The sequence below is a fragment of the Phyllobates terribilis genome, unplaced genomic scaffold (genome assembly GCF_046119375.1).
Source record: "Phyllobates terribilis strain yellow unplaced genomic scaffold, ASM4611937v1 Scaffold_2__4_contigs__length_985480577, whole genome shotgun sequence".
NCBI lineage: Eukaryota > Metazoa > Chordata > Amphibia > Anura > Dendrobatidae > Phyllobates > Phyllobates terribilis.
In genome coordinates this window covers 441,881,247-441,896,844 of record NW_027362762.1, presented here as the reverse complement: position 1 = coordinate 441,896,844, position 15,598 = coordinate 441,881,247, and the positions used below count along the sequence as shown (strand labels likewise).

At 41.8% G+C, this 15,598-nt stretch overlaps 1 protein-coding gene across 1 annotated transcript in view; it reads right to left on the bottom strand.

The window, feature by feature from the left end:
* Positions 1–1,125: 1,125 nt before the first annotated feature.
* Positions 1,126–15,598, bottom strand: part of LOC141214508 (transmembrane protease serine 11D-like) — a 110,501-nt gene continuing 96,028 nt past the window's right edge. Inside the window, exons 8-10 of the mRNA XM_073665447.1 lie at positions 12,094–12,329; positions 5,637–5,749; positions 1,126–2,351 (exon numbers count right to left, since the gene is read on the bottom strand). Coding sequence (XP_073521548.1) covers positions 2,187–2,351; positions 5,637–5,749; positions 12,094–12,329 — 514 coding nt within the window. The 3' untranslated portion in view covers positions 1,126–2,186. The remainder of the gene's footprint in view (positions 2,352–5,636; positions 5,750–12,093; positions 12,330–15,598) is intronic.

Here is a 15,598-nt window from a genome sequence, read left to right as displayed (position 1 = left end):
GGCGATTCCTTCTTAAATTCTGTATTCCCTAGTGTAAAATTAAAAAACGGCAAAACATACTTAGCCTCCCACACCTGGACCTTTCTAACCATGTCTGCATCTGGTCAGCTTTCACTCGGGTGCCATAGACTGCAGCAATCAGGTGGCAAACCAATCACCGGCTGCTAATGGGCTGCAGCGTTCACACTTCCCGCTGACAAATATCTGACCCCTGAAGGAGGGGTAAGAGCTGCAGCCCATCAGTGGCTGCTGATTGACTGCAGCACTCACATGACTACCAGCAGACCCGTGCTGACATCATTGGAACGGCACCTGTGTAGGAATTGAGTATCTGAATGTTTTTTTTATATATATTCTACACAGGGATAACAACATTTAAGACGGTATTATCTAAGTAGCTGACACCCCCCTCTAAATTTTTTGTAGGATGCCTGCAGCAGAGGTGTAGGTATGTGTACATATTCAGCAAAGCTGTGTGTATATGCAAAAAAAAAAAATGCGAAAGAGCTGTGTGCGTATATGTATGTAGCAGCATTGTGTGTATGCAGCAGAGCTATGTGTGTATTTACTGTGTATCAAGCAGAGCTATGTGTGTATTTACTATGCATCAAGCAGAACTATGCGTGTATTCGCTGTGCACGCAGCAGAGCTATGTGTGTCTGCAGTGATTTAAGCAGTGTTTTGTGCATTTCACAGTTGTGTAGTTAATGTGAATGCTGCACAGAACACTGATAGGAGCTGACTGCTTACCTATTACCTCCCCATAGAGCTCCTCAGAGCACTTTACTGACCCCCTTGGCTTATTTACACCATCTGAGAAGTTGTAATTAGTAGAAAATATATTCTTCCTATTTTGTGATATCTAAACAAATGCATCTTACAGTAAGTTGCCCCCTACCGTTAAAAAAACACTGTAAGTGCTCTACGTATTGCAAGTGGTGGCACTGTGGATTCAGAAAGTCTCTGTATGTGTATTATGTATTAATTCCTGTACATTTTGCTTTCAATGTTCATATAAGAAAAGGAAAACCACAGGTGGATAAGGGAAAGCATTATTTTTATGTGTTGACAACTATATACCATGTTTTATTAAAAATAAAATACAATCTGTATTTCATGATTGTCCTCCTTTATTAAATTTCTGTGTTCACAAAAGCTGTCTACAGGCAAAGGTAATGATTATGTAATACAACTATTCATCTCTCAAAGCATATTCAATGAAGTACAGTAAAGCTGGATATAAGATGTTGGATGCTGTTAGCCACAATCAATCAGTCACAAATGCACCCCCAGTGTGGATCTTAGGCCCAGGGATCTGGTGACAAGGGCTATTTTAGGCCAGAATTAGCACAGTCCTTTGATATCAAACAACCGTTTTTCAGGTCTGAATGATTATAAACATTAAACCTGTCACTTGATTCATGCTGCCATACCAAGGGCAGCATGAATTGGAGACCAGTTCCTGTATCACAAACACATATACAGAGAAATGTCTCATTGAAAGTGCAACCTTGAACTAGGTTAGTAATTCACAAAGTATGTCCCCATCAGCTTCACACACAGACTGACTGGTCTCTCCCTATGTGTGCATGGTGTTAGACATGCCAGTATAGCTGAGGGCGTGGGGATTTGCCTCTTGTACTACTCACCTGGTCTAATTAAAAAGTGAAGGGCAATAAACTATGTTCATACATTTCAAAAATGCAAGATTTGCACGTAGAAAATCCAAAGTAGCAATGTGGATGAGAGTTTAAAGCAAACAAAGACCAGAGTAGAGGAAGGAGTTTATTTAATGCCCAGTTTATAATTTTTAACATGAGCATAATTAATGAAAAAAAAAAAAAGAAAACCTCAGGGAACCAGTGATCAGGATTTCCTCCCCTTATAGCACCACTAGCACTTTATCTGCCCTCTTGAAAGCATTCCTACATTATGGGCTTATCATTTTTATTAGCTCACCTACATTATTCGTAGAGGTGGAAACTAGTGTTCTCTTTTGCCAAAATTATTAAACTGGTTTGTATGCTACAGCCTTCCAATGAGTGCTGTTACAGAGCTAGATAAGGCGCTGATAGTGGATTAGGGAGGAAAATGGTGATGACTGGTTCCTTTTTATCTAAAGATTGCCTTTAAAGAATGGGACAATATTGCTACAGAACAATGCCTTGTTGCTGAATATAGACCGATCAAGTTAGTAAGTAAGAGTTGATCCAACTAGTAGTTTGTCCAATACTAGTGAAGCTCAAACACGGGCTGTCTAGGACACTGCTGTTGGACGGACTTGAAATGCCTTGAAGGTAAGCGGTGGCATCTGCTGTATTCATGCACACAAGTGCGTTCCCTGTGTCTGTCTGTAAAAGAAACAAGACGTTCCCACATTAGTGTTATAGAGCGTTTGATGGCATTGATACATTTTAATATCATGGTTATAAAAAGTTACTGAAATAGCAATCCATTAGGGCACTTAGGTTTACTCATATCTGATTTGAGGGCTTTGTCAAGTGTCAAGAGCCTCCATCATAGACACTGTCAAATATGCACCAAAAATAACAGTACAGCATGCAGCACTATTTTTCCATTAAAATTACATATAACATCCAGTCACCTCAGACCAGTTTTTAAATAGGTGGCTCAGTGGTTAGCACTGTTGCTTTGCAGCACGGGGGTCCTGAGTTCAAATCTGACCCAGGGCGACATCTGCAAGGAGTTTGTATGTTCTCCCCATGTTTGCAACGGCTTCCTCCCACATTCCAAAGACATATTAGGAAATTTACTTTATAACGGTGAGTGATAAAGCAATGTACTCATTGCTGGGACAATGATCTGCAACCTTCCAACAATTAGGAAATGTCCAATGTGGAGAACCACTGTTAAAGGGGTTATCCTGCCTTAGGTTAGAAGTCTGCAGTCGCTCTGTGACTGCAGACTTGTGAAGCCTCACATCGTGCGCACTGTGATGGTTCTCCGCTACCAGCAGTGGGGGCATACATGCAGTCACATGCCGACTAGACGTGTGCTGCCTGGTGAATGCAAGTGTATTGAGTGAAGTCTGATTGGTTTAGTCAGAATGTGACCGGGAGTATGCAAATTGCATACTTGTGATCACATGACTGCTTGTTCCTGGCACAATAGAATCCTCAGCACTGTGAGGATTCACAAGTCTGCAGCTTTGTGCCCTAAGGCCACGGCCCCACTATCAGTATTCCATCAGTATTTTTTCTCAGGAGTGGGAACCAAAACCAGGAGTGGGTGAAAAATGCAGAATTGGTTTCTATTATATCTTTTCTATGATTGTTCCTCACCTGGTTTTGGCTCCCACTCCTGAGAAAAAATACTGACCAAATACTGATTGTACGCTTTGGCCACGGCCCCACTATCTATTGCTCCCTGGTGTATGCTTCCTGGCTTCAGAGGCGCACTGCGCATGATCGTAAGTTCAGAAGATGGCGTCCTATATACATACACAGTATATAGGAGGCTATGTGGAGGCTCATACTGTATATAGGAGGCTGGGTGGTGGCTCACTATATAGGAGGCTATGTGGGGGCTCACACTACCTATAGGAGGCTATATGGGGGCTCACACAGTATATAGGCGGCTAAATGGGGACACACTATATAGCAGCTATGTGAGGGCTCATACTGTATATAGGAGGTTATGTGGTGGCTCATACTGTATATAGGAGGCTATGTGGGGGCTGACGCTGTACACTGTGTGCAGAATTATTAGGCAAATTAGTATTTTGATCACATGATACTTTTTATACATGTTGTCCTACTCCAAGCTGCATAGGCTTGAGAGCCAACTACCAATTAAGTAAATCTGGTGATGTGCATCTCTGTAATGAGGAGGGGTGTTGTCTAATGACATCAACACCCTATATAAGGTGTGCTTAATTATTAGGCAACTTCCTTTCCTTTGACAAAATGGGTCAGAAGAGAGATTTGCCGGGCTCTGAAAAGTCCAAAATTGTGAGATGTCTTGCAGAGGGATGCAGCAGTCTTGAAATTTCCAAACTTTTGAAGCGTGATCACCAAACAATCAAGCCTTTCATGGCAAATAGTCAACAGGGTCGCAAGAAGCGTGTTGGCCAAAAAAAGCGCAAAATAACTGCCCATGAATTGAGGAAAATCAAGTGTGAAGCTGCCAAGATGCCATTCGCCACCAGTTTTGCCATATTTCAGAGCTGCAACGTTACTGGAGTATCAAAAAGCACAAGGTGTGCGATACTCAGGGACATGGCCAAGGTAAGGAAGGCTGAAAAACCACCACCTTTGAACAAGAAACCTAAGAAAAAATGTCAAGAATGGGCCAAGAAATATCTTAAGACTGATTTTTCAAAGGTTTTATGGATTGATGAAATGAGAGTGACTCTTGATGGGCCAGATGGATGGGCTAGAGGCTGGATCAGTAAAGGGCAGAGAGCTCCACTCCGACTCAGACGCCAGCAAGGTGGAGGTGGGGTACTGGTATGGGCTGGTATCATCAAAGATGAACTTGTGGGACCTTTTTGGGTTGAGGATGGAGTGAAGCTCAACTCCCAGACCTACTGCCAGTCTCTGGAAGACAACTTCTTCAAGCAGTGGAACAGGAAGAAGTCGGTATCGTTCAAGAAAAACATGATTTTCATGCAGGACAATGCTCCATCACATGCATCCAACTACTCCACAGCGTGGCCGGCCAGTAAAGGTCTAAAAGAAAAAAAAATAATGACATGGCCCCCTTGTTCACCTGATCTGAACCCCATAGAGAACCTGTGGTCCATCATAAAATGTGAGAACTACAGGGAGGGAAAACAGTACACCTCTCGGAACAGTGTCTGGGAGGCTGTGGTGGCTGCTGCACGCAATGTTGATCGAAAACAGATCAAGCAACTGACAGAATCTATGGATGGAAGGCTGTTGAGTGTCATCATAAAGAAAGGTGGCTATATTGATCACTATTTTTTTTTTCGTTTTTGCATGTCAGAAATGTTTATTTCTAAATTTTGTGCACTGATATTGGTTTACCTAGTGAAAATAAACAAGTGAGATGGGATTATATTTGGTTTTTATTAAGTTGCCTAATAATTCTGCACAGTAATAGTTACCTGCACAAAGAGATATCCTCCTAAGATAGCCAAATCTAAAAAAAAAAAAACACTCCAACTTCCAAAAATATTAAGCTTGGATATTTGAGTCTTTTGGGTTGATTGAGAACATTTGTTGATCAATAATTAAAATAATCCTCTAAAATACAACTTGCCTAATAATTCTGCACACAGTGTATATAGGGGGCTATGTGGGGGATCATACAGAGATTGGTGCGGGTTCCCAGGAGTGAAAGCCACGAAGAATTTGAAAATTAAGCCCTATCCAGCGGAGAGGTGACAATTTATGTAGACTGGAATAACCTGTGAAAAAATGGCAGAAAGTATATAAATTCTGATTGCATGCGCCATATCCTACAGATCTGATCCAAAAAAATCATTAAATCTCCAAAATAGGATCTGATCAGCTGCTATTATCACATGTGTGCAATACCTGTTCCTGTCACCTCATGAGTCACAGAAATTTTGGTGAATTAACAACAAAACCGAAACGGCTCCATTCTGGACAAGTCTAATTACCAACAACCCCCAAAACAGACTTATTTACCTGGTTAAGTGACATTTTTGATATGGACGGCTGGAAGTAGAGAGTCCCAGGCTGAGTCTTACTGAGGCAAGTCAGTTCCGATGTCACAGTCCCAGCTGAACCGGAGAAGCCACCTGTTAAGCAAAAGCTTCAGCTTTATTCACCCTAGACTAAGCAATTGTTCATCTAAAACTACTTTTTGGCTCTGAATGAATTTACTGCACATTGACACATTGATTTCAGTTGTTGTATACTTTGTCTTGCTGTAGCTGGGTTTGATTTTTTAAGGACATCATAGGGGGTTGCAATACCATATCACCATATTTGCCAACAGTCCCGAAATATGTGACACAATCCTAACAAATTCAGGCATGTTCGAATGAGAATAGAGATGGGTTACGTAAACTGTGCCCAAATGGCGCATTCTTGTTTTACCAAATCACTTGTTGGTAAGTAACGTATGATAATTTCACACTCATTGTGATGGTGGGTTGTGGAGAGACCTGGGCATTTAAATGGAACGTGTAATAAGAAAATGATCTAATGTTAAACCCTTTAATGACCAGGGAATTTTTCAATTCTTCCATTGTTTTATTTTACGGTTCTCATTGTGTGGTATAAATTACCAGGAAACATGATTGTCCAGGTCAGTGCAATTCTGAAAATATCAAACTTTTATTAAGTTTTTTCTAATTAAGTGATTAAAAAAATATATTTTATTTGCAGAATTTTGCTTTGTATCGCCATTCTCTGAAATCTGTAACTTTTTTATTTTTCAATTGATGGAGCTGATTGAGGACTTATTATTTGCGTTAAGTCGATTTTTTTTTTGCAGATACCAATTTGGGGTTCATATCACGTTTTGATCACTTTTTATTGCATTTGTCAGACACTGTATGATTTAAGCCATTTATGTTTAATTCTAAAATGCTGCAACGTTTCAGAGAAAAACATAGTTTAATAGTCACGAGGGACCGAGTCACACGGGAGTCTAGTCGGACATGAGAGTCCTCGGTGGTTTCTCCCTACCTACTGCCTTGGAGTGACAGGGCTCTCCCTACGTGTATGCGGAGAGACCTAAAATAAAAGCCTGATTAATAAAATCCTGATTTAAACAATAGTTCATTTTCTGATGATACAGTATCTCACAAAAGTGAGTACACCTCTCAGATTTTTGTAAATATTTTATATCTTTTCATGGGACACCACTGAAGATATGACACTTTGATACAATGTAAAGTAGTCAGTATACAGCTTGTATAACATTGTAAATTTTGTGTGCCCTATAAATAACTCAACATACCAATAATGTCTTAACCGCTGGCAACAAAAGTGAATACACCACTAAGTGAAATTGGCCAAATTGTGCACAATTTGCCATTTTCCCTCCCTGGTCTATGTGACTCATTATTGTTACAAGGTCTCAGGTGTGAATGGGGAGCAGGTGTGTGAAATTTTGTGTTATCGCTCTCACACTCTGCCATACTGGTCCAACATGGCACCTCATGGCAAAGAACTCTCTGAGCATCTGAAAAAAAGAATTGTTGCTGTACATAAAGATGGCCTAGGCTATAAGAAGATTGCCAACACCCTGAAACTGAGCTGCAGCATGGTGGCCAAGACCATACAGCGGTTTAACAAGACAGGTTCCACTCATGGTAGGCCAAAGAAGTTGAGTGCACGTGCTCAGTGTCATATCCAGAGGTTGTCTTTTCAAAATAGACGTATGAGTGCTGCCAGCATTGCTGCATAGGTTAAAGGGGTGGAGGATCAGCCTGTCAGTGCTCAGACCGTATGTCGCACACTCCATCCAATTGGTCAGCATGGCTGTCGTCCCAGAAGGAAACCTCTTCTAAAGATGATGCACAAGAAAGCCCGCAAACCGTTTGCTGAAAGCAAGTGGACTAAGAACATGGATTACTGGAATCATATCCTGTGGTCTGATGAGACCAACATAAACGTACTTGGTTCAGATTGTGGCAGGCGCGTGTGGCAGCAACCAGGTGAGTACAAAGACAAGTGTGTCTTGCCTGCAGTCAAGCATGGTGGTGGAAGTGTCATGGTTTAATGCTGGCATGAGTGCTGCAGTGCTGCTGGCTGTGGGAGGCTACAGTTCATTGAAGGAACCATGAATGCCAACATGTACCGTGACACACTGAAGCAGAGCATGATCCCCTCTCTTCAGAAACTGGGCCGCAGGGCAATATTCCAACATGATAATGACCCCAAACACACCTACAAGACGACCACTGCCTTGCTAAAGAAACTGAGGGTAAAGGTGTCTTCAGACATAAACCTTATTGAGCATCTGTGGGGCTTCCTTAAACAGAAGGTAGAGGAGCGCAAGGTCTCTGACATCCACCAGCTCCGTGATGTCATCATGGAGGAGTGGAAGAGAATTCCAGTGGCAACCTGTCAAGCTCTAGTGAACTCCATGCCCAGGAGAGTTAAAAGGGTATTCCCATCTCCAAGATACTATCCCTATATGAGGTAGGTGTAATACTATTAATATTACCAAATACCTCCAATTAGAAATGTAGTATAGTTTTTCTCAATTCGCTATGTCTCTTTCTTCATATGCAGGCATTGCAGGACCTTAGGAATCCATGGTTACGACCACTAGCAACTAGCTAACTCACTATATCAGTGGTCGTAACCATGGATTCCTAAGGTCCTGCAATGCCTGCACATGAGGAAAGACATAGCGAATCATAAGAACTATACTACATTTCTAATTGGAGGCATTTGCTAATATTATTATTACACCTACTACATATTGGGATAGGATCATGGAGATAGGAATACCCCTTTAAGTCAGTGTTTGAAAATAATGCTGGCCCCACAAAATATTGACACTTTTGGCACAATTTGGTTATTTTCACTTAGGGGTGTACTCACTTTTGTTGCCAGCGGTTTAGACATTAACTGCTATGTGTTGAGTTATTTAGAGGGCACTCCAAATGTACACTGTTATACAAGCTGTACACTGACTACTTTACATTGTATCTAAGTGTCACATCTTCAGTGTTGTCCCATGAAAAAATATAATAAAAAATTTACAAAATTGTGAGAGGTGTACTCACTTTTGTGGGATACTGTACATTCCCTTTATGCAACCTGTCTAAAAGCAGTTCATGATGATTTTCTCTTTAGGAATGAGTGAGACATCCCTTCACTTCCAACCCAACCCTGTAAATCGGGCCACGTGAGTTAACGCAACATGTGGGTGTGTGAGTTGAATTATTCATACTAGCCCCCTTCCCGATATCATGTCAAACTGGTAGATGACGGGCATCATTTAAAAAAAAAAAAGTAAAATGGTAAAAACACAGAACGTACTCAAGTAAAGTGATGAGTAGCCAATCATTCCATAAATGCATCCAACACAACAGATGATCTTGCCAAAATCATCTGTTGTTTTTGATGACTTTCATTTATTTGTATGGCCAGATTATCATGTGAGCTAAAACAAAATATAGCCTGACTTATTAAGCCATAGAGATGAAATAGCACCATTCTTCAGAGAACTACTATGGAAGCTCTTGGGATAAGACAAGGGCTACATGGTGACTTTGACTACATGACATAAGCAATGTTATGCTGATAAAATTGCAAGCAATGATAGGGAATGCAGTCACAGTAAAATCCACAGGTTAAGAGTTTGACTATTGTGGCCTAAGGGATAACGTTTCTCCTTGTGGATAGTGAGGAGACTTATAAGCCAAGACAAGAAGAGGACTAGAACTGTAGTGCCATCCATTGGAAGCAACGATCCTAAAAGTCAATATCGACTCTTCAACGAGCCTTGCCACATGACTTGGGATAATAGCCGAACCAGAATCTCAATTTGCAGACACAGTATTTTGGGGTGTTGCCCCTCATCAGTGCAAAGTATGAGCTCTGATATTGCTAGGTGAGAGGCTCTGGACTGGGATCCAAGGGGTAACATTTCTACTTGTGGAGAGTGAAAAGCCAAGCCTGGCATGTCAGAGTGAGGACTTGTGGCACTAGAGTTCTAGTCCTCTTTGTATCTGAAAAGACAATTTGCATATTTAATTTCCCAGAGGTGCATGCAATGGCTTATATTTGACTATTGTGGCACAGTCACGTTAACTTGGAGGTAGCAATGTGACTATATTCACTATCATTAGTTTTAATTTATCAATGCAAATTTGCAATCTTAAAAGGAATATGTTATTAGAAAATGACCTAATGTTTAAATCACATTTTTTGGTAATGTACCATGACCTGTTTTTTTTGTGGGTTTTTTTTTTTTTAAATCTGAAATGTTGCCATTTTTACACTGGGTCTTTTTTATACTCCGTCTTCCTCTTGTTTCAGGAAATAATACATGTAAATTAGGCACAATGAACAGAGTCCGACCCTATCTCATATATTGAATCATCCAGTGAATGTGTGCAAAAGTCATTGTGAAGGGAAGCAGAGTCAGGTATGAACACCTATTGATATTAGTGGATCCTTTCTTATCAGCTGTTTTTAAAAGTGAAATTCTGCCTCTGATGGTAATGAGCCTGCTGAAAAATTCCTGAAAGGACAGTAAATATGAATCTAAAAAATCCCTAGCTATTTTTGCTTTCTTTTTTTTTAATACAGATCACGATAGGAAGAAAAAAAAATGTAGACAAAATACATGTAACACAAAAACGTGACTTAAAAATCAGTCACTGTGTAGCCTTACACTTTGGGTACATTCAGATGACCTATTTTCAGTCCAAGAGTGGCCTGTACATTTCAGACGAAAATAGGACCACATTCTAGCAAAAGCTTAATAGGATACTTTTAATACTTAAAGGGATATTCCCATCTCCAAGATCCTATCCCAATATGTAGTAGGTGTAATAATAATATTAGCAAATGCCTACAGTTAGAAATGTAATATAGTATTTTTGATTCGCTATGCCACTAACCTCATGAGCAGCCATTGCAGGACCTTAGGTATCCATGGTTACGACCACTAGCAGCTAGATAACTACTTGTCACTTTATCAGTGGACGTAACCATGGATTAAAATATAACTTTTAATATGTTCTTTAAAAAGACTAAAACATATACTGTATATACACACACAAACAGACATATATTGAAATAGTCCTCGCCCAGCAAAGTAAGATAATATCCTTAATTTTGCAGTTCAAGGGCAACATCCGTTTATCAATTCACTTTTACCTAAACCACAAAGAAGCTCCTGTTAGGAGATAGTATTGTGTGTGTAAAAAAGAGATAAAAAGTGAAGAAAAAGGAACAGTCTCACCAGTCCTGCAGCACGGGTCTCCCCATCCAGAAACACCAAACCTATCTGGATAGTCGTCAAAGACTGACCCTATTATGCCCTTAATTGCACAAGCTGGCCCTAGGACCCCAAGACTCCTGCCCTTACAAGGGCAGTCCACAGCTGACCCTCAGTCACTAGTCAGCCCTACAATGACCCTAAGTATGCCTCTTCACTTTTTATCTCTTTTTTACACACACAATGCTGTGGTTTAGGTAAAAGTGAATTGATAAACGGATGTTGCCCTTAAACTGCAAAATTAAGGATATTATCTTACTTTGCTGGGCGAGGACTATTTCAATATATGTCTGTTTGTGTGTGTATATATATGTTTTAGTCTTTTTAAAGAACATATTAAAAGTTATATTTTAATTCTGCTATTTTTGCTGCATTACTAAATTTATTGGCTGTTTTTTGAGCCTTGGGGCTTCTTTTTTGATATCAAAGCGTATTTGCTGCTTTTCTCCACATAGCCATGGCTACCTAAGGTCCTGCGATGCCTGCACATGAGGAAAGAGACATAGCGAATCAAAAAAAGCTGTACAACATATCTTATTGGAGGTATTTGGTAATATTACCATTATTACACCTACTACATATTAGGATAAGATCTTGGAGATGGGAATATCCGTTTAATAGGAACCTTTTGGATAGGTTCACTACTTTCCACTGATGGGACATGCTCCCAGTTCTATCAGGAATTACATGGACTGCACACAAACTGTGTGTCCAAACAAATACCCGTGGTTTGGGCAGCAAGAATTAGCAGGTTATTGTTAAATACTATTAATGGGGTATTCCCATCTCCAAAATCATATCCCAATATGTAGTAGGTGCAAGAATAATATTAGCACATACCTCCAATTAGAAATGTAGTATAGTTCTTCTGATTTGCTTTGTCGCTTTCCCCATGTGCAGTGCATTGCAGAAGCTTAGGTATCCATGGTTATGACCACTAACAACTAACTAACTCTCACTATAACAGTGGTCGTAACCATGGATACCTAAGCTACTGCAATGCCCGGCACATGGGATAAGCGACATAGCGAAACAGAAGAACTGTACTACATTTCTAATTGGATGTATTTGCTACACCTACTACATATTGGGATAGGATATTGGAAATGGGAATACCCTTTTACGTTTTCTTTGTTGTTATAGTTATACTAGGAAGGTCAAATTACTTACTAGTCAAGGTATTCCAGACTATGGTGCTACACACACTTCCAATTGTTGGGTCCTGTGACATCTGTGAGAGGCAGATGGGAAACATGGATGACGTGAACCACATCGGTGTTGAAAGACGAATCAAGGCGAAGTTGCTTAATGTGGGTGAAGTTGTGAAGTTGGGGTGTTGGATAACTGACTCTATTCTTAAAGATATTTGTCCATCTCCCGTCTTTATAGACAGCAAGGAAAAATCCCTGAGAAAAGACACATCAATTGTTCAGTTACATCTTCAGATTTCGCACCCTAGATATGTTTGGACAAGAATACAACCTGACCACACTTGTATTGTCAATTATTCGTATTTTTACTCCAGATATTTCACATATATAGGCATGCCAGTTAAGAAGTTTGCTTTCTTGCCCCAAGTTCATAAAAGTGCATGAAAACCACTGTAGTAGTTCATCAGGTATAGTCATCAACCTCCGGAGCAAAGAAATGTAAGTACACTTTTGTTGTATTCAAGAAAATGCATTTGTTTATTAAATTTTCATAAAATCCATTGAAGCTTCATTTTCTTCAGGAGAGCCAAACTATCCCCATCACATTTGGACATCAGAACATGATCAATGATCTTAAAGGGAACCTATCATCAGGTTTTCCATTAATAAATTGCTGCCAGCACATTGACTCCTAGTTAGAATACTGTCATGCATCTGGGTTCAAACCCTTGAACCTGTGCATTGGGGTCAGCTTCTCTGTCCTGTCCGCTAAGCCACAGCAAATACACCTTTTCTTTGGGTGTTTAGTTTCTGTTATCCTTGCTTCAGTTTTTTTAGGGTAACCGGTGTTTTTATTTACTCATTTGTCTGCCCTCTCACCTTTCGGGTGCGGCTTTATTTACTTTCTCTATGCTGGTATTTCCTGCTGATGATAGTCTCATTTGGATGTCCAGCCATACTGCTGTAGTTTAAGCCAGTCAGTGAAAGAAAGACCAGCTAGGGATTATCTTTTTGCTATTTATGTTCTTTACCCTGCACCTATCTTTCTTCTCTTTAGGAAGTAGGCGGCATATTTTCTAACAGTATGTAGCGCCGTCGTCCCTGCGTGATCCCCATCCACCTCTCCCCTGGCAGGGAAGCAGACTTACCTCCCCGGCCCTTGGCCCACGCTTCCTCCTGCTGCTGCAGTCTCCCGGGGTCTGCGCACCTCTGGCAGATCCCTGGGCACTGCGCTTACGGGCGCTCCCAGTCTCTTAAAGAGACAGCGTGCACCATCCTAAAATGTCCCCAGCCAATGGCTGGGAGACACTTATTATTTAAGGCACCTCCACCTGTTGGGAGGTACCTGAGCAACCTGTGCTGTCAGTTTGTCTGCACGCTTGCTAGTTGTCAGGTCCCCTGTTCTTGCCTGTTCTTGTATACCTGCCTGTTCCTGCCAGTACCTGCTATGCCTGCTTGCATCTACCATGCGTTTCTGTATACCAGCCGTGTCTACCTGTATACCAGCCGTGCCTGCCTGCAACTGCCTACCTGTTTACCAGCCGTGCCTGCCAGCATCTGCCATGTCTTCCTGTATACCTGCCGTAACTTCCTGTATATCGTATATTATTATCATACACCTGTATGTCTCATATCAGATGTCTTGTTGTGGAAAAATCATCTTTTATCACTTTAAGTAAATGACCTCTTCCAGGCTCTGAAAGATAACTCTGCCTCCAGAGATTATTTTACATGAAGGGGAGTTACCAGTGTGATGTGTAATGGCCGCTCTCTGCTCTCCTGATCTCACTGCAGAGCTGTGTGTGATTATAACTGACACATCTGCAGGTTCCTCTTAGCTTCCAGCTCACAGGCATAGAGGGTTGTAATACTGTTACAATACAGCAGAGCTCAGAGAGCTGCAAAAAATGTGTTTGCAAGAAGACAAACTTCATTTCTCCTGTCCTGTGTTAATTACTTGTCTCACACTGGTAACTCCCCTTCATGTAAAATAAGCTCTAGAGGCAGAGTTATCTTCCAGGCAGCGTCCTCCCCAGAGCCTGCAAGAGGTCATTTATATAAAGTGATAAAAGCTGATTTATCCACAACAAGGCATCTGATATGAGACATACAGGTAGGACTTTTTTTCAGCAGTCTAAAACCTGTATATCCATATTAATAGTTTAGATAGGTCAAATGTGGTGACTGATTCCCTTTAATATTCTTTCAGGCCGTACAGCTTCTTTTACATATTTTATCATCCATGGCACTAAACATCAAGATCTTTACATTTAATATTCACTTTCGTTTGTGGGATGTGAATACTGTGTTTATTCCCCATTTCTGGTGTTTAGGCCATCATACATTTTGTATCAGTGTCTCATGGCTTAAATTAAATGAGAACACTTCACACAATTCATTTTCCCATCACCGTGTACCGCCAATGACGACAGGCCATGCTACTGCTATGGGGCCCATGAGCCGGGGGGCCCGGTGTCAGCGCCCACATTGGACCCCTCCCGCATCGGGATCCCCCTGCATCGGGCCCTCTGGACAGCCAGCGCCGATCCCCCGACCCGCATTCAGCTGTATCGGTAGATGCCGATACAGTTGAAAGCAATGATGGAGGAGGGAGCGTCATGTGACACTCCCTCTCCCATCATTCCCCCTCTGCGTCTGATGCAGCGGGTGCAATTACATCACTTCATCACGTCACGCTGGGTCAAGCAGTGGAGCTGATGAGACGCATTGCAGAGACCGAAGCAGCGGGGGAACGAGGAGCTGTAAGTATGTATTTATTTATTTATTTAATGTGGCTGCATTTTGCCCTATGGAGGCTGCACTATACCCTATGGGGGCTGCACTACGCCCTATGGCGACTGTACTACACCCTATGGGGGCTGCACTATACCCTATGGGGACTGCACTATGCCCTATGGGGTATGCACTATGCCCTATGGGGTATGCACTATACCCTATGGGGGCTGTACTATACCCTATGGGGGCTGCACTATGCCCTATGGGGCTGCACTATACCCTATGGGGGCTGCACTAAGTTCCATGCGGGCTGCACTATACTCTATGGGGGATGCACTAAGCCCTATGGGGGATGCACTATGCCCTATGGGGGCTGCACTATGCCCTATGGGAACTGCACTAAGCCCTATACAGGCTGCACTATACCCTATGGGGGCTGCACTAAGCCCTATGGGGCTGCACTATGCCCTATGGGGCTGCACTATGCCCTATGGGGCTGCACTATACCCAATGGGGGCTGCACTATACCCTATGGGGACTGCACTAAGCCCTATGGAGGCTCCATTATACCCTATGGGGGCTGCACTAAGTTCCATGGGGGCAGCACTATACTCTATGGGGGATGAACTATGCCCTATGGGGGCTGCACTATGCCATATGGGGGCTGCATTATACTATATGGAGGACCATGGGGGTGCATTATATTGTGTGGAGGACCGTGGGGTGCATTATATTGCATGGAGGACCATGGGAGGCGCATTATACTATATATAAGGCTATGTGAGGCC